Source organism: Olea europaea, chromosome 18 (assembly GCF_002742605.1).
Source record: "Olea europaea var. sylvestris chromosome 18, O_europaea_v1, whole genome shotgun sequence".
NCBI classification, from domain to species: Eukaryota; Viridiplantae; Streptophyta; class Magnoliopsida; order Lamiales; family Oleaceae; genus Olea; species Olea europaea.
Window position 1 is genome coordinate 31,165,250 of NC_036254.1, and position 27,237 is coordinate 31,192,486.

The 27,237-nt window shown below is 33.8% G+C and overlaps 4 protein-coding genes across 4 annotated transcripts; 1 reads left to right on the plus strand and 3 right to left on the minus strand.

Moving 5' to 3' along the window:
• Nucleotides 1-8,807: 8,807 nt before the first annotated feature.
• Nucleotides 8,808-9,715, minus strand: LOC111368155 (F-box protein GID2-like). Its single transcript, XM_022989389.1, has one exon. The coding sequence runs from the start codon at nucleotides 9,572-9,574 to the stop codon at nucleotides 9,065-9,067; it is 510 nt and encodes a 169-aa protein (XP_022845157.1). The 5' UTR covers nucleotides 9,575-9,715; the 3' UTR covers nucleotides 8,808-9,064.
• A 342-nt stretch (nucleotides 9,716-10,057) lies between these two features.
• On the minus strand, nucleotides 10,058-10,666 carry LOC111367014 (cytochrome P450 81D11-like). Its single transcript, XM_022987691.1, has 2 exons — nucleotides 10,611-10,666; nucleotides 10,058-10,514 (listed from the first exon to the last, which is right to left on the minus strand). The coding sequence occupies exons 1-2, from the start codon at nucleotides 10,664-10,666 to the stop codon at nucleotides 10,058-10,060; spliced, it is 513 nt and encodes a 170-aa protein (XP_022843459.1).
• A 2,223-nt stretch (nucleotides 10,667-12,889) lies between these two features.
• On the minus strand, nucleotides 12,890-16,320 carry LOC111368154 (putative receptor-like protein kinase At3g47110). Its single transcript, XM_022989388.1, has 2 exons — nucleotides 13,655-16,320; nucleotides 12,890-13,380 (listed from the first exon to the last, which is right to left on the minus strand). Exons 1-2 carry the CDS (start codon nucleotides 16,284-16,286, stop codon nucleotides 12,989-12,991), a joined length of 3,024 nt encoding a protein of 1,007 aa, XP_022845156.1. The 5' UTR covers nucleotides 16,287-16,320; the 3' UTR covers nucleotides 12,890-12,988.
• Nucleotides 16,321-23,340: 7,020 nt separating this feature from the next.
• LOC111368156 (cytochrome c oxidase subunit 6b-1-like) lies at nucleotides 23,341-26,993 on the plus strand. Its single transcript, XM_022989391.1, has 4 exons — nucleotides 23,341-23,485; nucleotides 26,200-26,529; nucleotides 26,640-26,722; nucleotides 26,813-26,993. Exons 1-4 carry the CDS (start codon nucleotides 23,444-23,446, stop codon nucleotides 26,976-26,978), a joined length of 621 nt encoding a protein of 206 aa, XP_022845159.1. The 5' UTR covers nucleotides 23,341-23,443; the 3' UTR covers nucleotides 26,979-26,993.
• Nucleotides 26,994-27,237: the final 244 nt, after the last annotated feature.

Genomic DNA, 27,237 nt, shown 5'->3' on the forward strand with positions numbered 1-27,237 from the left:
CAAAATAAGATTTCAATTGGGATTTTAGTTTAGTTTTTTCAATTGGTTAGTGTTTGTGTGAAACCCGCAAGCGTACGAGATTGTTGACAAGTAATAAATTTAGTGAGTTAAGAGTATCGTTCCACAAATAAATTTTAATTGAGTATACTAGTATTTAATTAGATTCAAAATAAATAAATAAAATTGATTTTTGTGATTTTTAATTATTCTAATTTAATCTACGAAAATGTGTAAAATGCAAATTTAATATGTATATGGGAAGAGTGTATTGGATTACGAATCCACCTATTATTATCTATTCCAATTCTCGACTACGTAGCTAGTTTCGTTCTTGCATTTTCGACAATCGATAATTCTATTGTAATTAATTTTCCTTTCCAAGACAAATTAAATATATCATATTTACGACCCGATCCATTCCCAGTCTGAATTCATATGAATAGAACGGATTCAATTTTACAATTATCTCAAAAATTGCATACGTGATAAATCTTATTTCTAAAATTTATTGCACGTATGTTAATCATACAGTGTTCCAAACTTATTGTGAACCTCCCAACACTACATCAAGCAATCATATATTTAATTGGTGATCAAGCAATCAAATAATTAAATTAAAATGTGCTTGATCCAGGGAGTGCAGATTTTCGCAGCGATTTGATCTCGGTTGGACAAATAGTGGTGCCACTTGATTCGAGTCGCCCTCCCATAACTGATTCTGAAATCCCTGTCTTAAAAAAAAGAATTTGATTCTGTATGCGCCGGTTTGCCCTTTTTTTACTACGGTTCTGAATCAACCTCTTTAGCAAACAAGGAAGGGATTGATTTGTTGATCTACGACCACCGTTGCGCTAACGCCGTTTTCTTGCTCCGTACCGTCTATCCACATTCTGACTATGCTAAGGTAGAGATAGGAATAACTGGCTCTGTCTTTTTCTTTTTCTTTCCTTCTTTGAATAGATAGGGTCTGACTGGCTCATTAAGAAATATGCGGGTCTTATTAGCTAAGCGTTAGTAGAGCAGGACTACTTGAAGATGGAGACGATAACTAAATAATAAAATTGTTGCTAGACCAGACCAGATCAATTGTTGTTTTATCGCTGAAGTCACTTTAGTGGTGAGGCTATGGAGACAGTGCATCCTTAGGTTCAAATCCTGTCAGGCACTTCAGGGTACCACCTGTCGACACTTAAGACCTCGCAGGAGATGATGGAGGCGGATTTTCTTCAAAATTGCATGCAAGATTAATAAAGAAATTGCAAGAATTTAACTAAGTTATGTGTCTTGAATTAAAAATAAATAATAACGAGTTTTATTTTCATCCAATACATGAGAAAAATTAGCCTAGCATAATGTTGAAATTAAACACATAAAGTTGAAAAGACATCACCGAGAAATTGACGAAACGTGATTAACTCCACAATTTCTTCTCGACTACTGCACATGTATGGATATGTATATCTAACTCCAGGCAGCCTTCTTTTGTATTTTATTTCCCAAACTAGCTGGTGCCAAATTGTGTGTAGTGTTTGTATATAAAAATCAATTCCCCAAAGTTGGTTGCCACTTTTCTGTGCGTGTAATCTCCAATTCCAGCACACCAATTTCTCAGTCGACAGTCCTCTCCTGTTGTGTGTATCAAAGTGTATATATATAGCCCAACAATCCTCAATGTTGGCATCTTTTTCTATGGTTTTTGTCTCCCCCACCAGCTGCCTGTTGATGCGCATATAATATATCAAGTAGTCGACAATTCACGTAATTGTATGTATGAAAATCAGCCCAAAGGGTGTTTGGGAGATATTTTTATATAAAAATACATTTTTGAATAGTAAATTGATGTGTGATTGAAAAATAAGAAAAAAATTTGATTTATGTATAATATTATTTTAATAAAGAATGTGTGATTGAAAAGAGGAGAGAGAAAAATATATTTTGAAAAAATTGGGTACCAAACGGGGTGCCAAGCAATCTCAATGTTTGTATATTTTCAAACAATTGGCAGCCCTATCTTTCTCCTCTTCCCGCCAACCTTTTTCTCTGATTTTTTCTCTTCCCGGTTGGTGTGTAATTCCTCTCACCAGCCAATCTAGTCCTTGATATGAATTTTATTTGTGCAATCAATGTCCTTCTCAATTACAAACTTGTGGAATTTAATCCCAAATTATATATTTGACTCGATTTTGCCCTTCTTCCTTTCCAATTACTTCAAACAGGTTCGTCACTAAAAACAAGAATAAAATTAACCTAAGTTAAATAGAAATAATAATTTGACGACTGAAAAGTTTAATAAATGTAGCCTAAATAAGTGCATAAATTACACTTATCAATTAGCAATAAAGCCTTCAACTGGGATGGCTGGAGGTGTGGCACCGATTGGTTAGCTTGCGATGGAGTGAGAAGATGGGTGTAGTCTCTAGGTGATATTGGATAATTTGGGGAAGATGGGAAAATGTAATGCGTGGTTCCCGATTATCTCACATTTTGTTTTTGTTTTTTTTTCAAATGCCACCTCACTATGTTTTCAAGTTTCCTGTAAAACCTCCGTGAACAATATTCTGTACGCCCAACATTATTGAAAACCTTAAGTTCAAACCTATTTGGTAGGATTGCAAAATGGTTTAAGGTTGCAAATGGTGGCCGCAATTTACTCTATGCTTAATTCCTAATTGTAATTTTAAATAAATAAATACTGTATGTTTACCATTAAGTAGGATAGTGAAAGAGTATTATTAGGCATGTTTGGTAAGTGATGCCCAAATCCCCTAAACTATGATGAAAAATCTAAGCCCTTTTTAACTTCATATGCTATAAGCCCAGAATTGAAGAATTAATTCACACCACAATTGACGTAACCCAATTATGTTGGGTAATTAGAGATAATCAGCACATTGGGCTAGATGCTCAATACCCAATTTGGAGGTAATTTGAAAATCACGAGAAAGATAGATAAATATAATTGATATCTTTTATTCAACCACTTTATCTCGTCTTGGATGAGCTCTATCATTCTGTCAACTTAATCTTGCAGTTTTGATTCACCCTAATCTTGCAAGATTTTTGGGAAATCCGTTCTCTATACGAGCCTATAAATTGGAGTCTTTACTCTTTATTTTACACACCCAAAAACAAGAGAAAATCTCTTCCTGCTTAGTGTAAAAACAAATCCTCCTCTGCCTTTTTTTGTGAATTTGTCTTTGTGACTGATAATGATCTTCAAATTGAAGATATCTATGTGGTGTAGATCGAGTTTCTGAGCCTAATCAAAAAAGGGAAAATCATTCTTCAATTTTTCAGATTTTTGGTTTTGATTTTCATGCAATAATATCTACAAATCCTTCACTAATTGGTTGTTTGATTCAATTTGTAGGTGGGTTTGCTCCACAATTGGTATCAGAGCTTAGTGGTGGTGAAAATCCAGCCAAAATTCGACCAAAAACAAAAGAAACGGACTGCCCAGTTTTTTGTACAAAAATCGCATATGCAAACGCAATTTCCTGGCAATCCAGAAGTCCATTGGTGAAAACGAAAATCGGGGTTGAGACGTGCAGGTAGAGGCGGTGTTGGGTGCGTGGCGTGTGTTCCCGATGGCAGCGCATGGCAACTCCGGCGATAGCGCGTGGTCTTGAATTTGGAAAAGTTGTCTTCAGACAGTTTGTTCCTCACATTATTTCTTACATTTGTCGTATTGGGAGTTTTCTGTTTCAGGTTACACAGAAAAAGTTGGACGATTTTACCCTTTGTGGATCAACGGTTTAAATTGTCACATATATACTGAATTACTTTAGGCCAAAATTACGGCCCTAAAATAGTAAATTCGTATCTCTCGTAATTTACGGATTTAGACAAGTCCACTCTGGTAAATTGGAATTGGAGGTTGTCATTACTTAACAACCATTGCTTATTGATAGAATCTAGGATTACTTGCCATTATCTGTTTAATTTTCTAAGTGAAATTATTTATTCGTTATTAGATTAATTTGTTGAACGTCATTGCATTATCTTGTATTATTTTAGACTTGTACCCAGACTCCTATTATAGTTCTTCCCTTGATCTGAGAACTCAGTTCTCACGAAACCCTTGGGTTCTAGAATAGCGTATTATTGTGAAATCATAAGAATCTTGTTACTCCGTGTAATTTGTGTGACCTGTGACTTTTACATATCTGAATTTGTGTTCTGTGCATTTTTTGGTAAAATGTCGACACGTTATTTTGAGTTGGGTGTCCTTAATGGTAAAGGAGATTTTTCAATTTGGCAACAAAAAATGAAAGGTATTCTTGTTCAACAAAAATTTTCCAAAGCTATTGATGACTCTTTTCCTACAAACTTGACTAATGAAGAAAAAGAGAATATGGATGAATTGACATACACTTCTATAATATTACACCCGTCTGATGCAATATTAAGAAAAGTTGGTAAATTAAAATCAGCTCAAAAACTTTGGGTAAAATTGGAGGAACTTTATGTGTCTAAGTCAACTCCAAATAAACTTTTTCTACTTGAAAGCTTTTTTAGCTTTAAAATCGATTCTTCAAAAGATTTGAATGATAATTTGGATGTCTTTAATAAACTCGTGTAAGATATCACTAGCTGTGGTGAAAAAGTATTTGAAAAATATAAGGCAATCATGTTGTTAAATGTTATCCCTGAAATTTATAGAGAAGTTATAAATGCTATTAAATACGGAAGAGATGCTTTTAACACCTGAAATTGTAATAAACTCGTTAAGAAATAAAGAAATGGAAATGCGAGCCGAGAGAGTCGAGAGAAAAAGTGGCGAGGTTCATATGATGAGAGGTAGGTCTCACTCTAGGACCCATGATAACTAAAGTGGATACACGTCTGGTAGTAAAAAGAAAAGTAGAAGTTTATCTAAGTCAAAAAGTAAAACTAAAGGTAGAAAATGTTATGGGTGCGGTAAAACTGAGCACTTCATTAAAGATTGTTATGTTGAAAAAAACAAACAAAATGAAAAGGTTCACGACGAGACAAATGCTCTTACTTCTTCTGATGAATTTTGTGAAGTATATGTGTTATTAAACTCTGAACCTATTGAAGTAAATTTGACTATGAAATCACATTTAAATGAATGGATACTTCATTTTGGTGCATTATTTCATGTTTCATCACATAAACACTGGTTTGAAAATATGCAAGAATCTGAAAGTGGTCATGCTATTTTGTGCAATAATCATGCATATAAAATTGATGAAATTGGTGATATCACGTTAAAATTTGAAACTGGTTATGTACTTAAATTATATGGAGTCAGATATATTTCTGAAATGGCTAGGAATCTTATTTCAGTAGGAGCATTAGAAACTGATGGTTTTACTGGTAAAATTGAAAACAATATGCTTAAAATGATTAAGGTTGCTCTTGTCACATGTAAAGGTACTAAAAGAAACGGTATTTATTTGACCACTGTTGAAATTGTTAAAAATTCAACTTCCTCTATAAATTTGACCAACACTGATGACACATGCAAGTGACACAATAAATTAGCTCACATAAGTATTAAAAGACTTAAATTGCTAAATGATAGAGGAGTTTTTGGAAAAGACTGTGTGTCTAATATGCCTTTTCGTGATCACTGTGTACTTGGTAAACATCATAAGTCACCTTTTTCAACTGGCACGTACAAAACTACTAATGTTTTAAAATATATTCACACTGATTTGTGGGGGCCTGCTACTAATCCTACAATGGGTGGTAATGGATATTTTATGTCTATAATTGATGATTACTCTCGTAGGGTGTGGGTCTATCTGCTAAAAGATCAAATTGAAACCTTTAAAATTTTCAAAATATGGAAATTGCAAGTTGTGAAAATTGCAAGTTAAAACTCAAACTGACAAAAAGATAAAATATCTAACAACTGATAAAGGCCTAGAGTTCTATAACAATGATTTTGATGATTTGTGTGAAAAATGTGAAATTACTAGACATAAAACTGTTCCTTATACACCTCAACAAAACGGGGTAGCTGAACGTATGAATCGTACTTTACTAGACAAAGTTAGATGTATAATGTTAAGTTCTGAAATTCCTAAATCTTTTTGGGGTGAAGCTATTATCACTGCGTGTTATCTAATTAATTTGACACCTTCTATTGCATCAAATGATGATACTCTACATGAAAAATGGTATGGTAAATGTGCTGACTATACCGTGTTGAAAACTTTTGGCTGTACTGCTTTCTCTCATCAAAATGAGGGAAAACTAGAACCTAGAGTTAGGAAATGTGTTTTCTTAGGATACCCTAAAGGAGTTAAAGGGTATAAGCTTTGGGATAGAAGCCAAAATGGAGTTAAGATCATCATAAGTCGTGATGTTACATTTAATGAGTCTGAAATGCCATGTCTAAAATCAGAAAGTGACACTTTGAAAGAAAAACGGCAAGAAAACATTAGTGACGAATCTCAAATAAATTAAAGGTCCTTAAGTGTTCAAATCCCCACCACCTCAATCAAGGTGGAGAATCAAAATCCTGAGCTAGAAGATAATCAGAGTGAAAATATTAAGAGAAATGAAGTTATAGAGAAACATAAAGAAGAGCAAAACCCTTTGTCTGATTACCAGTTAACTAGAGGCAGAGTTAGAAGAACACATAGGGTGCTTCAAAAGTTAGAGTCTGATTTTGAACTTGCTTATGCTAGTTATGAAGAACTAGTTGATAGGGAATCAACCACGTATGAAGAAACCTTGAGGAGTGAACAATCTGAGAATTTGGTGAAAGCAATGAAAGAAGAGATAAACTCCCTCAATAAAAATCAAATATGGGAATTAGTCCCAAGACCTAAAGACAAGTGTATAATTAGGTGTAAATGGGATTTTAAAATGAAGGAGGAAATTACCAAAAAAGATGGTTTAAGGCTAGACTTGTGACCAAAGATTACACACAAAAAGAAGGGGTAGATTACAATGAAATATTTTCTCCAATTGTTAAATATACCACAATTAGGACTATGCTTGCATTAGTTACATATTTCAATTGGGAACTTGAACAACTTGATGTTAAAATTGCTTTTCTGCATGAAGAAGTTGATGAAAAGATTTTTATGAATCAACCTAAAGATTTTGAAAATAAACAAAAATATGATCATGTGTATTTTCTTAAACGCTCTTTGTATGATTTAAAATAATCTCCTAGACAATGGTACAAACGTTTTGATTCGTTTGTTAAAACAATTGGTTCTAGAAGTAGTGAATTTGATTATTGTTTATACTATCAAAGTAATGCAAACACTAATAACTGTGTGTTTTTTGTTGTTATACATGGACGATATGCTTTTGATTAGTCCCAACTTGAAGTTGTTAAATGATATAAAAACTACTTTAAATAATGACTTTGATATGAAAAACATAGGTAATGCAAAAAAGATCTTAGGCATGAAAATTCAAAGAGATAGGTCTAATTCAATTTTATTTTTGTATCAGGCTCCATATATTATGAAAATTTTGAAGAAATTTGGCATGAATGAATGTAAACCGGTTACATTACCTTTAGCTAATCACTTTATATTATCTAAAGAACAATCACCTGCTAATGAAGAAGAAGAAGAATATATGAAATGAATTCCATATATAAATGTCATTGGTTCTGTGATATTTCTAATGGTGTGTACTAGACCTGACTTAACCTTTGCTGTTAGTACACTTAGCAAGTATATGTCCAACCTGAGTCCCAAACATTGGGAAGCTTTGAAATGGCTGTTTAGATATTTGAAGGAACATGCAATGTTGGCTTAATATATAAGTTTAGTACTGAAAGAATAAAATTGAAAGGTTTTACTGATGCTAACTATGCTGGTGATAGAAATAATAGAAAATCTACATCTTCCTACATTTTTACTCTGTGTAATTCATGTGTTAGTTGGAAATCATTACTTCAACATGTTGTTGCATTATCCACTACAAAATCAGAATACATTGCTGTTAATGAAGCCTTTAAAGAATCTTTGTAGTTTAAAGGTATATTAAATAAACTTGGAGTTTTTAAAAACATTATGACAATATATTCTGATAGTCAATATGCTATTCACTTATGCAAAAATCATATCTTTCATGAACGTACTAAACATATAAATATTAGATTGCATTTCATTAGAGATATAGTTTCTCAAGAATTGATCAAACTTGAGAAAGTCCTTTCAGAATATAATCTTGCAAATATGGAAACTAAGATGCTCCCATTGGTAAAGTTTAGAAACTGTCTTGATCTTCTAAACATCAATACAAACTTATAAGTCTTTTTCCTTAAACTATTTGTTATCTTATCTGACTTGCAAGATGATTTGGTATTAAGATAGAGGTTGATAGGCATGTTTGGTAAGTAATACCTTTGTAGTGTGGATCGAGTTTTTGAGCCAAATAAAAAAGGGGAAAATCGTTCTTCAATTTTTCAGATTTTTAGTTTTGATTTTCTTGCAATAATCTCTACAAATCCTTCACTAACTGGTTGGTTGATTCAATTTGTAGGTGGGTTTGCTTCACAAGTATCGTGAACTGTCTATTTACTATAAGCTTAGTCAAACATGGCCTTAAGCCCCACCAGACATTTATCTCTGTCCTTTACTCTTTAGACACAAAACAATTATTTGATTCCCACAATTATGCATTATTGACCCGACTATAATATTATTAGATTCCCATAATATTATTTCCATCCAACTTGTAGATGACATCTCAATTGTCTACTCCAATCTGGTTTTTCGTGCTTCAAATCCAATTTTCCAGAAAATGTAAATAAATAGATTCCCGACCAAAATTAAAAACATTTTTTAATTTGGATTGAAATGTAATTTCATGACAGTAAAGTTTCATCAAATAATCACCAGATCAACAGTTGTACATTAAGCACCATGTATGGTACCCTCATTCTATTTACAAAAACCAACAACGAAAAGGACGATAATATAGATCTGACACACAACAATCTCAAATATTACATCACAAATCACAATAATTAAAACTGAAATCTGGGATGTAAATTTCACAGCGAAATTAAATTCAGTACAAAGAAATATTAGTAAATTAATTAATTAATTATGAAATATGATTATTTTCCTCGATTATTGAAACTCATTTTCTCGAAGTACTTGATCGAGAGTAAAGAAAGTGAAAGATTCACCTCATCCTTTCCCCATCGAGCCTTCGATCGTGTCGGCACCGCCGCCGGAGCAGGCGGAAGGCAAGGCCAAGCGGAAACAGTCGGCGGAGAAGAGGAAGACGAAGAAGACGGCTTAAGAAGAGGCCAGAGGTAGCTGGAGTAGAGCCGTCGGAAGCCACCGAGCGCCAGCACAACGGTGCGGAGCTGTAGAGGGGTGCGGTTGTAATGCTTGGTGCAGATCAACTCCCAGAGCTGATCGTCGTGTGCCGTCCGCTTCCACTGCTTGCTAACGCACGCGGCAGAGGCTAACGTACGTCCGTCGTCGACATGTTTCAGAACCTCGGTCAACAGATTGTCGTCTAGTAGTACTGCCTCAGCTTCTTTTGACATTTCTTCTTCTTCTTGCTTGAGCTTTTTGTTCATATTGCTGTCCCCGGCGACTGCTAGTGGGCGTTTCATTGCCGAATCGGGAATCGAAAATTTAGGGATTTGAGGGTTTAGTTTAGGGGAAAATAACGAGGGCTTGGTGGGATTGCTGAGGGGACTGGTGGAATGGAGGTTTTTGGTTGTTTTCGATAGAGACAAGTTGCGAAATGAATGCATTTGGTGGTCGTTTCAATGTTAAATGACAATTTTGTCCCTGTGATGCACTTTTTTTTTTTTTTGGCTATTGGTTCATTATCTATCCAATTAAATAAATTGCAACACTAGTCCCCAATCTATTTGACTTTGTTGCTGTTTTCACCAACTTACATTTCCTCGCACAAACATCCACAATCTTTAGCTTTGCAGAATTTTTCCTTAGCAAGAGAAAGAAGTGTTCTATTCTTATGTCGTTCAAACTAAAATGATGAAAAAGTATGAAGAGGGAACCTTTTTTTGTCGGTGGACAAGAAAGCTGGCTAACTATTCCTCTTTCAAAACGTCGCATCTTCGGGCTGGCTAGATGCGATGCAACACGAAAGCATAGACTGGAGCAAACAATGGTCGAACCACTCCGGACCACCTTTCCACCACTAGTTGCGGTCTATACATTTCCCCCAAAGGCTTAACTTTGGACAAAGTTCGTCCACTACAAAATTCTTCCATATCCACCAGTTCACATCCAACCCTTTCCCACTCAAAGCACTGTATAAATGTGCCTAACGCCAATGCCATCAGCCGTATAGCCATGCCGGACCCTGGACATGCCCTCCTCCCCACTCCAAATGGTAGAAACCCATTTGTTCTATCTTCAATTCCATCAAATCTACCAGGTTTGAACTTTGTGGGCTCTTCCCAGACCTTAGGGTCTATATGAATTGCCCAGGCATTTACTAACAACGTTGTACCACCAGGAATTTCGAATCCTTGTACGTTGCAATCTTGCGATGAACAATGAGGTCCAACTGGGTACAGCCTGAGTGTTCATTGATTATGCAGTGCAAGTATGATAGCTTAGGGAGATCTGAGTCCTCAAGCAATTTTCCAGGGGTGACTGTTGTAGATTTCAAACCGGGCCATTTTCAGCTCCTCTGGGTGATTTAGCAAAAGTGACACTGCCCACTCCATGGTTAGAGCTATTTTGTGTGTTCCTGCTGTCAACATTGGCTTAACCAAGATGGAAGAAGGTATTAATTTCACGATTTATTATGTTTGGTTCGTATTAGACTAGACTGTAATGCATAGTATTCCACAGTGAAAAACAAGGATATTGAATTTGCTGCTTCTTTAATCCTGTCTAATGTGTTCAAGTTAAGGCTTATAAAATAGCACGTTTAAGTATAAAACATACTTATTTACTTACAAGTAAATTCAATTTTAAGTAATGCTTTTTAAGCTTACAAAACATGCACTTGGAATCAAAGGCACCCGGGAAAGGCTTACCAGAATGACTGCCTTGATGATTTCATCTGTGTAGCATTCTGGTTCTGTTTGTTGCAAGGACAAGAGTTCTTGAACAAGAGTCTTCCTTTTCGAACCAGTAATGGTGCTGCAATTCTCGTCAATCAAACCCTGTAAGAAATCATCTCTTTTTCTCTGCAAATTTATTAGTTTCTTCTCCATCCCTCTAAATCCCACCCATGTTAACAAAGGAATATAATCACAAATATCCATAAAATTTCCAGGCTTGAAAATTTCGTAATCCTCAATGGACCAGCGTTTTCCAGTAACCATCATCATTGTCACATTGTAAACCAATTCAGAGAATAAGTTTTTCAGGTTCACTTTCCTCCGGGCTGCATTGACAGAGCCCTGGAAATGAGTTTCATCAGTCCGGATGGATGCAAAATGTTGCAGATTGGAGGAGGAGAAAATATGTACTGTGGATAATCAGCGGAGATTCCTCCAGTGATCTCCATATGGGGAGAATCCAAGGGAGGTGTGATTGTAGCCAGGATTTTGCTTGCCAGGGAATCTGGACCGTTGGCAAATATGATATCATTCTTTGTGAAGCATTGCTCGACCACCGAGTGGGAGGAAATAAGGAGGATCCCACGGCAGCCGAAATGGAGATAGATGATGGAGCCTTTGGACAGATCTTGTAGAGCACAGTGGGGCAAGGTTTTGAGGTGATGGAGATGTCCGAGTACTGGAATAGCTAGCGGAATTGGTGGCAGGTTTCTTGAATAATTATTCACATTCAAAATCCTGAATATAAAGAAGATTGAAAAAATAAGGAGTAGAGAGCACCAGCATATCTCCATTTTTATCGAAGGAAAGATAGTCTAACCTACTGTCTTGCAACTCTTTTGTTTATATTGTGCGAGTACTTCTTTATTTTTCGTTCATGCATAGTTTTATGAACACTTGATTGCATAGTGTTGACTTGTTTTTTGTTTTCTTGTTTTCTGATCTTTCCTGGATGATTCCGGAAAAGATTATGTCAGGTTTATTGTAAATGGAAGGCAGTTTGTGACAGAGCAGTTCTTTTCTTTTTCCATTTTGGTAAGATCCCAAATTGGGATGTGTAATATTCTCTGCAGATAATATTTGTTTTTGCTGGCTTTCTACACTAACTATATTTGTTTAAAACGCTTTAATGGGTCTTTAATCTTTTATCTTAATCAAATCTCTGCTTTTGATATTGCTGAGGTTAAAATATAGGTAATCAGTGACATAATTGTGTGATGCTTTAGCTTATGTGTACTTTACTCCAAGTTCCAACTCCAACTCCGGTCCTAACTTCGATTCCAACTCCAACTCCATCTACAATTTGGGAATCTTGTGCTGACACATATGGCAACATGAGGAAATAACACATTTCTCGTACTCCGATTTTATTTTCAGCTTTCATACATTAATAATTACATGGAATGCTTTATATCTCGGTATCATCGATTGATTTGTTGGTCAAGAGAGGAAGGATTGGTAATGCGAGTCAGTACAAGAGCGAGCTTTTGGATCCGCCAATGGTGAAATGTATCGTTTGCTGGTGCTTTTCTCGATGGAGCAGCCAAATCGAGCCATATATGCTATTTAGGTTTCTTGTAGAGGCCAAGTCTTCTGAAGTTCTGTTCATTCTTGCATTGAACAAAGCAGATCTCTTTGTTGAAAACAGATGAAAAATTTCAGTGTTTGTAAGTGCTTAGTTTATGTTTTTACAGAGCTTCAACTCCTTCAACCTGCTTTTTTCGATTTATTGCAGAGTAGTTGAGACAAAAACAGGAAAAGCAGCAGCAGAAATTGTATGACTTTTCTATCTTTTCATTATAAGGGATTGACCTAGTTTTATACGAGTATTACTCAAAAGGAAAGATTCTACACTTTTTGTAAAAATAATCACACACACAATGAGTAAAATATAACATCGAATATTATTAAAATAACTATTTATTTTCGAAGACAGATAATATGAGAAGAAAAACACCATAGTAGTGTTCCTCAAAAGACTTAGGTCATTCGTACTTCAGTGCCTTCAGCTTTTTGAAGGATGTCCTTAACACCTTTTAGTTTGCCAAGAGCATCTCTCATGCTGATGCGCCCATCGGGAGAATCAACAGTGCAAGAAAGCCCAATCTTGAAGATTGTGACAAGGCAATCATCTTGAATTTCAGGCTTAGTGCATTTGCTCTCATCCCAAATATCTTTCCCATTTTGAAGTAGCACAGGGTCCAGCACTTGAGCCAAGTAGGTGGGAAAAGACTTCTCTACCCAGTTCTTTAGGCTTAGCCCTCCAGTGAAAGTCTGGTCAGTGGGGCTCTTCCCCGTAAACAGCTCGAGTAGAAGGATACCATAACTGTACACATCTCCGGCAATGGATGGCTTCTCCCCGAAGCCATATTCTGCATATAACGCTTTAATTGGTTAAAAACACTTGACGAACTTGAGCAAAATTTGACTTAAGTTAATAAACTTTTTTTGCTCCAAATCAATAGTTTATTTCCAATTAAACCAGTGTATCGAACAACAAAAAACCTGACCTGGCAGACAGAAAAGCCAACGTGGACTTACAAACTGTTGTTTTATATTTAAAACATTCAACTATGAAAAAAGCGTGTTTTACAAGATGAAGTTCAGTGACCAACAGTAGTAATTACAAGAATCGAAAGAACTAACCTGGTGGAATGTAACCAATAGTCCCCTTCAGAGTGTATGTAGAACTGATGGCTGTCTGATTATCATTTCTCTCAATCAACAACTTGGCAAGACCAAAATCTCCGACCTTGGGAGTCATGTCTGAATCCAGGAGAATATTGCTTGGCTTCAAATCACAGTGCACTATGGGAATTCCAGTTTCATTGTGTAAATATTCTACAGCAGATGCAACACCTATTGCCAAGTTGAGTCTATCCATAGCATTCAATCCCTTCCCATCTTCATACCTTCTTTTTCCTCTTATCCAATCATCCAAGTTTCCATTACTCATGAACTCGAAAACTAAAGCGAGGAACCCGTCATTCTTGTAATCTATGCTGGAGCATACAGTAATAAGTTTAACGAGATTCCGGTGCCTAATACATCTCAAAGCTGCACATTCTGCTAAAAAGATCTTCTGGGATTTAGCCATAGTCGTGTCAAGAACCTTAATGGCAACTGCAATTCCTCCTTGTATAAGTCCTCTGTAAACGGATCCAAAACTTCCTTGTCCAATCAGATTTTCTTCCTTAAAATTCTCGGTTGCCTGTCGGAGCTCATCATAAGAAATCATTTGATGCTGTCCCCTAAAGGATTCAAAATTTCCCTTCACCATTCCTTTTCCTTTCCTAATGTAGAATAGCAAGCCAACAGCAAAACAAAGTGCTACTATTGCAATGGGGATTACTATGATATAAACAGTCCTTCGACGAACATGGAAATGTTTACATGCCAAATCCAGGCAAAGGTTTTGGTTGCCTTCCAAATAAAGTTTCATTGAATTCGTAAAAACCGGAATTTTTCCTTCCAACCGATTGAAGGAGAGATTTAAGAGTTGCAGTGACATCAAATTTTCTAGATCAAGTGGAATTGCCCCAGAGAGCTGGTTGGAGGACAAGTCAAGAATTTCCAAACCTCTGACTTCTCCTAAAGTGGATGGAATTTGTCCTGAAAACGTGTTTCTGGCAAGTAACAATTGCTCCAAGCTCTTGCAGTTCCCAACTGACTCTGAAATATTACCTGATATTTTGTTGTCAGAAATGTTGATTGTCACTACATTTTCCAGGAGCCCAATTTCTACCGGTAGAGGACCTGTCAGATAATTCTGAGAAAGATTAAGGAATGCACTTAATTTGGGGAGTTTGAAAATTACCGTTGGTATGCTTCCATTGAGCCTATTATCAGACAAGTCCATGGAAATTAAATTTTGAAAATTTCCAAAAGTCGTAGGTATGCTACCCTCCAACTCATTCCTGGATAGATCAATCCTATTCAATTTTAGCAGATTGCCTAAAGAATTTGGGATTTCGCCAGAGAGATTATTATCTGCCAGTCCCAGGATCTGCAATTCTGTCAACTGCCCGATTTCTTCTGGAATTTTACCGGAAACTGAACTATAGCTCAAATTTAATAATTGTAAGCCCCTAAGCTCACCAATTGAGGGAGGTATAGTACCATAGATATTGTTTCCACCCATGTAAAACTTTGTGAGAACCTTTGAAAGACTGCCTATGGAGTTTGGAATTACGCCCTCAAAAAGATTGAAATCAATGGCGAGAAAGTCTAAACGGGTACTGTTAGACAGTAACTCAAGAAAATTAAGACCCTCTTTCCCCGAACTGACAATCCTATTGAATCCTATGTTATAAAGTCTTAGGTCAGGGAGGTTTCCAAGTCCTGGTGGTATAGTCCCGTGCAAAAGGTTATGCGCCATCCTAATGACATGAATGTTTGTGAGATTGTGCAAAGACCATGGAATAGTACCCGTGAATTTGTTGAAGCAAAAATTGAAGCCTAGAAGATTCGGAAGTGTTAGTCCAACGTCTCCAGGAAGATCACCAGACAAGTCATTGGAAGCCAAAGCCAAATAAACTAAAGAAGACATGTTGTATATTGAGGGAGGAACACTACCAGTGAGATTATTAATAGTGAGATCAAGAAACTTCAGATTTCGAAGAAGGGACAAATCAGAAGGTATTGAGTTACCTAGCTTGTTTGTGCCTAAATTCAAATCATTGAGGGAAGAAATGTTGGCTAGAGATGGTGGAATAGAGCCCGAGAGCTCGTTTCTAGCCAAATTCAAAACTTGGAGCTGTTTAAGGTAACTAATCTCTTCAGGAATTTGTCCTGAAATCTGATTTTGCATCAAATCCAGGACTCTGAGCTGTTTGCACTGGCTTATATTACGCGGTACAACATCTTCCAGGCTGTTGAAACTCAGGTTTAGAAAACGGAGGCGAGGAAGATTGCCAAACTCATCAGGGATTTTTCCTTTCAACTGGTTAATTTGTAGCTGAAGCGTTGTAAGGAAGGAGAGATTACCTACATGAGGGCTTATGGTACCAGTCATTCTAAGGTTTGAAAGATCGACTCGAACGACTCGCTGGCTTTGTTTGTTGCAGAAAACCCCAGTCCAGTTGCATGGAGAAAGATTTTCATCCCAAGTTGACAAAGGGGAATCAGGCGATTCCACGTTTATTTGAGACTTGAAAGAGATCAAGGCCTCCTTGTCAGTAGTAATGCTTAGAGAGGCTACAAATTGTAAATCAGAATAAGTGGCAATAAGTATCAACATGACAAGCAGAATCATAGTAAAGTTGGAGAAATCCATCATGAATGAGAGGAAGGATGTGTGAAGAAGGCAGAAACCAAGTAGTTTATTATATAGGGATCGAGGGTGGCGGGGGGAGTCAGGCTACTTCCTTTTGTACCAACTCAGTGACTTTTCTCAGTTCGACTTCTTCAGTTGGCATGCTATATGGACCAATGTGTTTTCTTCCCAAGACTATATATATATATATATATATAAAACATAAGAATGAATGGTAAAAATGGAAAATATATGCTAAGATGTGGGATCTCTTAAATATTTTAAATGAGAGGTGTCTCGATTGTTATAGACCTCATGCGAGGTTTCTATAAATTTCTCAAAAAGTAAGCAAAAAAAATACATATATTTTAGAGAAACATACAATTGACTTCTAGTCGACATGAAAATAAAAATGTAAAACATAACCAATTTAAATAGTTGCTTCAATTATCAAATATCATGACGGTGAGCATCATATGAAAAAAACATGTTTTTTCAATTGAATTATTATGAAATTATTCGTTGTTGTGATGTAAATTGCGATGGATCTTATATTTGTATCTTGGAGTTTACTTACTAAGGTTTCGAATTTTATAATGAAAAAATCCATCGTGATGATCTCCAATAACATATTTTTGTCTAAATTCGTGTTTTATTTATTTATTTGTGTGGTGTCAATGTACCATGTTACACATCCTAATTAACCATTGTTACAGCAGTATGAGTCAGACAACTTAACCCCCTTTTAAAATTGCTGCTTTTAGTTTTAGTATATATATCACACTTTCAAACCCCCGTCGATTTTGCATGCACAATTTCTACCTTCCCATAGTGCATTTTCTACAAAGATGGGAAAATCTTGTGGACTACGAGTTTTCTGTGACCAATTCAACGCTTTCAAATAAAAAATTGGTGATATCTTGTAGTATCACTGGGGCAATCAAAGTTAAACTAGATTTAAGTGCATGTTTGACAAAATTTATAATTGCTTTGTATGTTGATCAAACCATATTTTTATCTACACATTTTGCATAATCCATAACTTTTAACTACTTTTTAAACACATTCATTGAGACCCAACACTTAAAATATGAGTCAAGCAATATATTTGGTTTGATACTGATATACTTAGTGTTTGATTGAAACTCGCAAGCGTACTGGATCGATGTTCGAATAATAAAAATAGTGAGTTTCGAGCTTATCATTTTCTCGAGGAATAAGATTTAAAATATAGTTCAATAGCTAATATTCAATTCGAGTGACTAGTGACAGCAAAATAGTGATTTTGTCGTTGTTTATATTATTTTTAATCTATACTAATATGGCATGTAATTGTCATTTTATCGAATGTGAATGTTTGTATTGGATTCATAATTCACTCTACTTTCATCTATTTCAATTATGAATTAATAATCTAATTAATTCATGCATTTTTGACAATCGATAACACTAATTTGTTGAATGTTCTTTTTCAAGATACACCAACCTATAATTAACACGATCTGATCATATTATTAGTCCAAATTCATATGAAAATCATCATTTAGTTTAGGTTATCTACATTATTGCACATGTTATAGATATTATTCCTAATACATATTATCCATGTGTTAATTTTACCGCGTTCTAAATTTATTGTGAATATTCCTATACTACAACAAGTTACTAACTATGCAATTGATGGGCAAACAATTAAATAGTGCAATAAAAATGAAAAATCAGTCAAGAAATGCCTAAATTAAAGTCTTAAGTTGAAATAAACAAAAATAGAATTCATCAATAATTCAATACGAATGAAATCTAGCTAAATATGTTTCTAATGATAAACAACAAGAAGAAACAAAGAACATCACCCGAAATTTATAAATTAAAAAAAATGATGTCAGGATCTAATTCTTGTTCTTGATTATCAACCTCAAGATTTGATTATTCAAGTGTTTGATTTTTTTTTTATTCAATACCTTGCTAGATATATTCTCCTCTCCAACTTATAATGAATTTGTCCCTTGTTCTTGAATGATTTATGGTATGGATCTAATTTGAGAAACGCTCCATGGCTGCCCATGTTTTGTATTTTTTATGATGAAATTAGGTCAAGATTCATGTTCAAATTTCCTTCCAAAAATGTTTTAATCAAATAAATAAAGATGTCTTCGCACGCATAAATTTGTCTCTACACATTGTGGTCATAACTTTATCTCCTAATATCATTCAAAATGCATTCAAAAAACTAACTCAAAATGCTACACTTCTTCTAAATATAGAATTTTTCCAATTCGAACTTTTACTTGAAAATGGGTCTCAAACTTTAGTTGAAATTTTGGAATATATGCCTTTTGTGGTTGAAAATTGATTTGTAAAGATCATTTGATTATATTTCATTCTTTTTTGATTTCTTATTACATCCAATTGATCTTAGCAGTCTCTAATTATCGATTTGGAAACCATCACAAGTTTCGAATATTCGCACTTTAGTTCCCAAAATTTACATTTCGCGATTTTTTTAAATTTTTATTCTTTCTTCCAATTCTTAGTCAAATTAGTAAAATAGCAAAGCCACAGTAAAGAAGAATGGAAACCAATTAATAAACGTGAAATCAAGAATTGTTAATTATCATAATTGGGCCTTAGAGAGGAATGGTCAAGAATTAATCCCAAGGAATTCGATAATCACATTAAATTATAAGAAAATCCATACAGACTTGTACATACATAATTATAAGCCATTCACGGGATTTGATAAACAATTCATGAGTTCCTTACAATATGAAAGATACAACTAGTCATTCAATTGTTGGTCAAACAGTCCCTCATCAGTTTCATTATTGCCAATGGCCAGCAAAATAGTTCGACTGATCCGGTACATTGAGTTAGGAAATCGAACTTTTTATAGATTCAAGTTAATTTGGTGTTGAAATTCTTGAGTGAATCTTCAATAGTTTGGGTAAAGATCTTACAAACTGGTATCAAACCACTTGATGCCATTACATGAGGCAACCAGATTTATTAAATTCTTTAAATCCAAAATTTAAGTACTACAATTTTTTAAAAATGAAATATCAACTTATCAACAAAAAGGGCATCCATATTGTGCGTATAATTGTGTAATACCGAGCTCTTATTTCTTCTGATTACCATGTCCATTTAATTTAATTATATTAATATTATTTTTATTTCGTTTCGAATATCTATGTTGTTACAGTGGAATGTAATTTGAACGTCCTAAACGATCAACTTGAGTAGTAATTCTAAATCGAAGATAAATATAATTTCATTAAATTTATAATACATTGTGTGATATTTTTACTATCTTTAAAATTAGAATTGGAATCAAACATTTGTGGTAATAACCTATTTTCTCTTTTTAATAATAGATTGATTTAAAATTATATTAGTTCGCACCAATTTTAGGGGTGAATTTTCCTTAATGGAGCCAATTAAAAGTTTAGATGGTTGGTTGGGAATGGAATAAGTTACATGATAATGCCGACTAATGAATCCTTTTATAATTTTCAAAATACCACAATCATGGCCCTAAACAATACCGTCCAAAAGGTAAATAAACAAATTTGGACCTAATTTTACTCATTCCTAAAATAAATAAATAAATGAAAGTCAGTATTCATCCCTTCCAAAAAGAAAAAATCTGAGTTTTCCTAATAAAAGTAATAATTAATAAATTAGACACTAATCCATCCAAAGAATAACAAAATATCATTTTTTAGAATCCCAAATAAGTGTATAAACTATACTTCTCACCTAGCTCCTGTTTGGGATCCATTTTAATGTGTTTTGAGGAAAATATATTTTAGAATAATGATTTTTTTGAATAATGTGTGATTAAAAAATGAGAACAAGTTTTGAATTTACTTGTAATATTATTTTAAATGGTGACTTTAAATGGTTTGGTTTGAAGATTTGCCTCAAATCGTCCAAATCAAGCTGTATTCATCCCAATTTGTAGTGGTGTCAAACTATCAATATACCACTCTGCTTGTGCAATACGTTCTAACCATCCATTATTCATTCCATCCAATAACGCGTCACGTCACTAATAAATAAAATCTTGAAAAAACTTCTTGTGATTCATTTCACAACACTACAAAAGTTGATTGTCAATGAATTTGAAGTTTTAATATTTTCTTTCATACAGCCTTTCAAAAGCTTGGTTCAACATATCGGTCATTCAACGTAACATAATTTGAAGTTTTAACATTCTCTTTAATGTAGCCTTTTGAATCAAAATCTTGGTTCAACATATCGGTCATTCAACGTAACCTAATTTGAAGTTTTAACATTCTCTTTAATACAGCCTTTCAAAGTCTTGGTTCAACATATTGGTCATTCAACGTAACCTTTTACATTTGCACTAGTAAAATAATTTAGTTGAAAGCATGTTTCATTAAGTTTTATTTTTAAGTAAAAAAGTTGTCTACAAGAAATTAACTTGTCAAAATAAACAACTTACTTATTTTTGACTAAAAAATTATTAATTTATAAACTTACTTATTTATAAGTGGTTTTAATCTTAGCCAACAAAGTTGAAGATAAAGGAGCAATAGAGAAAATGATAGCAGTCAAATAATGGAGTTGACGATTATAAGAAAAATTGTTATTCCTTTGTTGATTCTTTGTATTGTGCATTTTTCTATAAAGACGGTGAGACTTGACAAACATGGAAAATCTTGTGGACAATACGAGTTTTAGATGACTATTTCAATGTTTGGTAAAGGGGGGAATTTTTATGATAACATAAAATTGTGGAAAGGGTCAAGATTTTGATAAACTCAAAATTAGTAAGATTGACTTAAAGCGACTGGACCATTAAATGCGACTCACTAAAGCCTAAAGTCTTAGGTAAAGATTAGGATAAAAGCTCTTAAAAGTATGTTTAAATGAAATATTTCAATGATTCATTTCATAATAAAACAATAATTGATTGGCAATAGTTTCAACCTCTCTCTTTCATATAGCTTGACAATTTACAGTTATCGAAAATTCGGTCAACTTAACCCCCTTTTAAGTTTACACAAATCACCCTTACAAACCCTATCAAATTTTGCATGTAAAATTTCTACCTTTGCATAGTGCATTTTCTACAAAGATGGGAAAATCTAGAGTAATCCGAGTTTTATGTGAATATTTCAATGCTTCCAAGTCAAAAATTGTTGATGTCTAGTAGTATCGTTGGCAACAGTCAAGGCTAAACTAGATTTAAGCGAATGTTTGTTAATTATAATTGTTTATAAGTTGATTAAACTCTATTTTTATCCACATTTTTTGTACAATTCACATCGTTTAACAAGTTTTAAACACATATTCATTGAGATCCAATGCTTAAAAGCTTAGCCAAGCAATATGTACGATTGATATCAATATACTTAGTAAGTTAGATTACACGTAGAATTGTTAAATTGAAATCCCACTAGTAAACTTAGTTGATTACTAAAACACGTGTTTGCTATAGCAAAACTACTTTGAGACACCAAAATTTAATGGGTTACCAATGTCGAGTTTACTGTAGAAAACACAAAGATAAATATTTCTTTTTTCAAAACTTACATGCAGACTAGGGGCAGAGGTAGTGGGGCGTGGCTGCCTGTCCATATGGAAAATTAAGAATAATTTGTTCAATATTGGCTCAAATATTTGTGTTAACCGAGCTTTATTTTAAATTCTAACCCAAGTTCAATGCTCAATTAATCAAATCTAGTTTAAGATGCTACAATTATTAAATACTATTTTCATGACACTTATGAAATGTGAATATCTTATTTTTAAATTAGGCATTTTATTTAATGCATGTTTGTCAATGTATTTGAAGTTCTTACGCGTCATTTTCCAACACGATTATAATTGATTGTCAATGTATTTGAAGTTTCAACATTTATTTTTCATATAAACTTCCAAAATCATCGTTCGACAAAATTTGTCATTCAACTGAATCTCATTTGTGTTTACACTTGTAAAATAATTTACTCAAAAGCATGTTTGGCTAAGTTTTACTTTTATTAAAAAAGTTATTTACAAGAAATTAGCTTGTCAAAATAAAAAATTCACTTATTTTCAAATAAAATATTATTAGTTTTAAAAGTTATAAGCTTATCCAACAATTTTCAAGAAAAAGGGGCGATTGAGAAAATGATAACAGTCAAATAAAGGAGCTATTTATTTGTTGGGCCTTTTAGATCCCTCTCATTTTTTTATTTTTATTTTTTTATATGAAAATTTTCAACCTTTGCATAGTGCATTTTTTCATAAAGATATGCCTAACAATTAGTCTAAATGTTAGAAACATATTGCCCTTGTTTGAGCTCCATTTTTTTCTAAAAATACATTTTTAATAGTATTTTGACATCATTTCAATCACACATTTTTCAATAAAATAATATTACATGCAAATTCAGAACATTTTCTTATTTTTTAACCACACATTTTCAATCAATATACTATTAAAAAATTCAGTCTTCTAAAAAAAATGAGGCTCAAACAAGGGCATTAATATAGTATTACCGCTAGAAAACTACTTTAGAAATGTTTAACGAACTTCGGTGGTCGTTGATGAAATTAACCCAAAAAAATTAAATTAAACAACTATTATTTGAAAACTCTTTTTTTTTTTACATATTATTTTCAACCACACAATTACATAATAAAATATTTTGCGCGTAAATTAAAAAATTTTCTTATTTTTTAATTATACATTATCCTGATTGTAAAAATCACTATTCTATACATTATTTTTTCCAAATAAAGGTTGTCATACAAGGGTTAAGGGTTTGTTCGAGCCTAATTTATTATGAGGTTGTCATACAAGGGTTAAGGGTTTGATTTTATGAGAATAAATTTTTAATATTGATTTTTTAAAAGAATATTTGACTAAGAAGTATGAAAAAATTAAATTTACATATAGAATTATTTTATTGAAAAATAAAACGTGTTACTAAAAATAAATTAAAAAAAAAGTTTTTAAATAATAGTCTGATTAAGCTCAACCAACATGCATATGTATTCATCCAGTCCATTAAGGCCCGTTACATGTACGGCCCAAATCCATGTCTATCTTGCGGTTGCCACTCTCTCGTAGTCATTTCCTAGATTCTTCTCCGCCTTCTCTATTTTCCTCTGCGTTTACTGCATTCTCTCTTTGAATTGGCCTCTTCAACTAGCTCTTGCAATCAATGGCTGAAGTTGAAGCCTCCAATACCCCTTCCCTGGCTGAGGTAATATCATTTTCATATTCTCATTTAATTTTTACTTTTCTTTATTTTTTTCTTCACTGTATTTTGTAATTTAATGATTCTCCGTGAAATTCTGTTATTTAGCTCCGAGTCTCATGATCTATAGGATTTGTTGTTGCCGGATCAGTTTTATTAAGAAGAGTTTAAATAATATTTTTTTAATTCAAAAATGTAATTGAATATTTTCGAGCTTAAAGAATTAATCGGTAAAAAGGGGCGCATCTTAGATAAATAAATGGATTTATGATGTATGATTAGAGTTTTTTAGTGAATCAAGCACTCTCGTATTAGGTTTGTAACCTGGGCTCTTCAGATACTGGAGCTTTATTAGAACTTTTAACATATTTTAAGCTGGTTTACTTAGGTTCACCAGACGAGCTTGCCGAAAGTATAAGCAGGCTAACACTTAGGTCTTGACTGGGCTCATTTATACCTCATCTGGGTTTTGGCTAAACAAGAACAAGATTGAAGACTTCTCTGGTACAATAGTTAAATTGAAATAATAAAAATCTCCATGGAAGAGGGGATATGCTTTATAAATTCACAAAAGAAACCTATACATACTGGGAGAAGTTCAAATTCCTATCCCTATGCATTCTCTACCACTTATTTCCATGTATAAAACCATGTAAATATATGCATTTCATATGTCAAAAGTTGATGTGAATCGTGGTATAACAAAGTTTTCAACACTTAAGTTGTAGTAGTTATATATTTTCGTTTACCAGATGCAAGAGTCTGAGTTCAGTCCTATAATAGTTGGTATTTGTGCAAATAAAATGAAGCTAAAGTTGTTACTACTGTAAAATATCCCTCTTCATTTATAACATATTGCTGAAATGAGAGTCGTTGTCTTTTACAGATTACAAAGGAACCTTATGCATTATATTGTTAGTTTTCCCTTCTATGGTCTTCTCTCATTTTTTCTTTCTGAATGACATGTTAACTTCTTCTTATGCTTCCCGAGGAATTAATCGTTGTTTAGAATTTACACTAAGTGCAAGTTTGCCATTGATATTAATGTTTAAGATCACTTATTTCTTAAAATTGTATTTTGCATAAATTTTTATTCTGTACTAGTATCTGATATACAACTTTTTCATTATAAATTGGAATCGAGGATATGCAATGTTGTGACAGATAAAACATTATGCTTCAGAAGTTTCATGTAATATTGTCCGCACAGTTCCTTTGCTACTTCTATTAAGGACACTAACCTTATTTCTGTAGCAAATTCTCTAAAAACAGAGATTTTTTAATCACCATTCAGTCTTCTAATAGTAAACTATAGCAGTAAATGGAAGGTTTATAATTCCAAAAGGTGTTATATACTAATTTTAATTTTTAAGTGTACTTCCATCAGTAAAATGTTATGTTTAAATCTAAGAGGCTCATCAAACATGTAAGGTTACAGACTTAATTTTTTGTCAGAAATTATTATTGTTGTACATGTGGCTCATATAAAGTGCAACCCATGTTTACTAGATCAAATTGGCTGATGCGTGGGTATTTTCTTGTACGGCCTTAAAGTCTTGTATGGGTTTATGCTAGGGTTAGTATAAATATTGATGATATAAAACCTATTAATCATACTGAATAAAATATTTTTGGTTCACTCCTTGTGGACGTAGGCATTCTTCAAACCATGTTAAATGCTTGTGATGATTTCTCTCTTTTACTTCTTTATTATTGCGCATAAAATCCAACAATTATTGAAAACTTTGGATCCTTCAGTAGTATCATATGTATCATTCATAAATAGGAAAAGTGGAGTACATATGAAAGGGGACATGGTAGTTATTAAATAACTGGGACTGAATCGTTTCAATGGTTGAGTTCAATCATCTGTTAAGGAAAATTGGTGACAATGTCACTTATAATGTTAAGGGTGTTGGTTTAAATGGAATGAGTCTGTGTGATCAGAGACTTCCTTTTAGATTACAAGGAAAAGTCTTCTACTTTTCAATAAGACAAGTCCTCACAAGACTGAGCATTCAGTGTTGGACTCTATAGAACAACATATACATAAGTTGAATCAATAAACACGTGTTTGTGCAATGTACATTTTCATCTCTTAATCATGCATCGTATTCTTAGAGTTGACAATAATGTTTCCAGAGATGTTGGAACTTGGGCCATTGTTTTGAAAAGAAATTGTGTTATGAGAAAACATTTTTTGTGCAAATGGTGGAAGGAAGTTAATGAAGTTTGAGACGCAATTAAGCTATGAAATTAGTTTAAGTTATTCAAATTATTCACCTTTCATTATTCAGTTTGATCTCCATCTGGCCCTAGAAAGCATGACTCGCTTTTTTTTAATTTACTTAATTCTTCTAGAATTCCTACGTGACACCAAAAGGCGACACTTTATACTGGAGAGGATCTTCCATAAATCTAGTCGGCATAAGTTTTATCTATTACTTTGATGGCATTACAAGTCATGTAGCAGATTGTTGAAAACTAATATTGGGCCTAATGACTTCAATTATATGTGAATATTTTTGTTTTCTTCGGTGCTAATGATTACTGAAGAGCTGCAAAGATGAGAACATTGAAAAATCTAACTTGTCAAGAGAAGAGCTTTAAAAAATTATAAAATTAAGAATAAAATTTTCTCTTCATTTCTGGTTTGAATTCATTTTCGCTGTTTTCGCGTTACTGATTATAGCATAACAATTTGGTTCTTTGATGAATAGCAATATTTACTGAAGGATAATGGGGAAAAATCAGAAATTGCTGCAAAATCTGTGGGAGAAACTGGGGATAAATCCTCAGTAAATGCTGTTGCCAAGGAAGTTGTTGCGGAAACTGAGGAAACCCCAGTTTCTGTTGACAATGAAGTTTCCTCTGCTGCTTCTCAGGAGAGTGCCAACGACTCTGATGGTGCTGCTGGAGAAAGCAATGAAACCAGTCCTGTTGATGAAGCCACTGGTGAGGTCAATCCAGCTGCCAGTGAAGAAAGCACTGACAGTGCTGAACCCGAGGATGCAGGTGAGCAAGAAGCTGAAGAGACTCCAGAGATCAAGGTTAGTTTGACTACGACCTCAATTGCAATCCTTTTTAATGATCGTGACCTACTTGATGTGTTTACTTTGTTGATTTACACATTTTGTTGCTCTTCTACTTGGGTTACCAGCTTGAAACAGCACCAGCTGACTATCGTTTCCCTACGACAAATCAAACCAGGCACTGCTTCACTCGATATATTGAATACCACAGGTAGGTTAGACTAGTTATGATGATACCTTATTTTAGCAATTTATGGTCAATTGTGTCTTTGCCTTCTTTACTAAATGCTTGTCTTTTCAGATGTGTTGCTGCAAAGGGTGAAGATGCTCCCGAATGTAACAAGTTTGCTAAATATTACCGTTCCATTTGTCCGAGTGAATGGGTATGTTGCATCTATTACATTGCTAAGAAAACAGATTTTCTATTTTCCTTATTTGAATGCATAATCCAGGGGAAAGTGAAGTAAGGGGAAGGATGTGTATTGGATCTTAGTGGTACAAATCGCTCTGTATAATTGATTAATAAGGAGAATGGATCACTTGCAATGACTTGATAACATGTTTATATGCGAGCAAGGGGTATGCTATAGTGCCAGTCATGTTTAACCAACTTGTTGGAAGTTTTGGCCACCTTTAATTCCTATAGGACCTATATTTTGCTGGAAATTTTTTTATTGTAGAAGTTTTAATATTGGTTTTCTATATCCTCTTCAATAGGAAATCTTC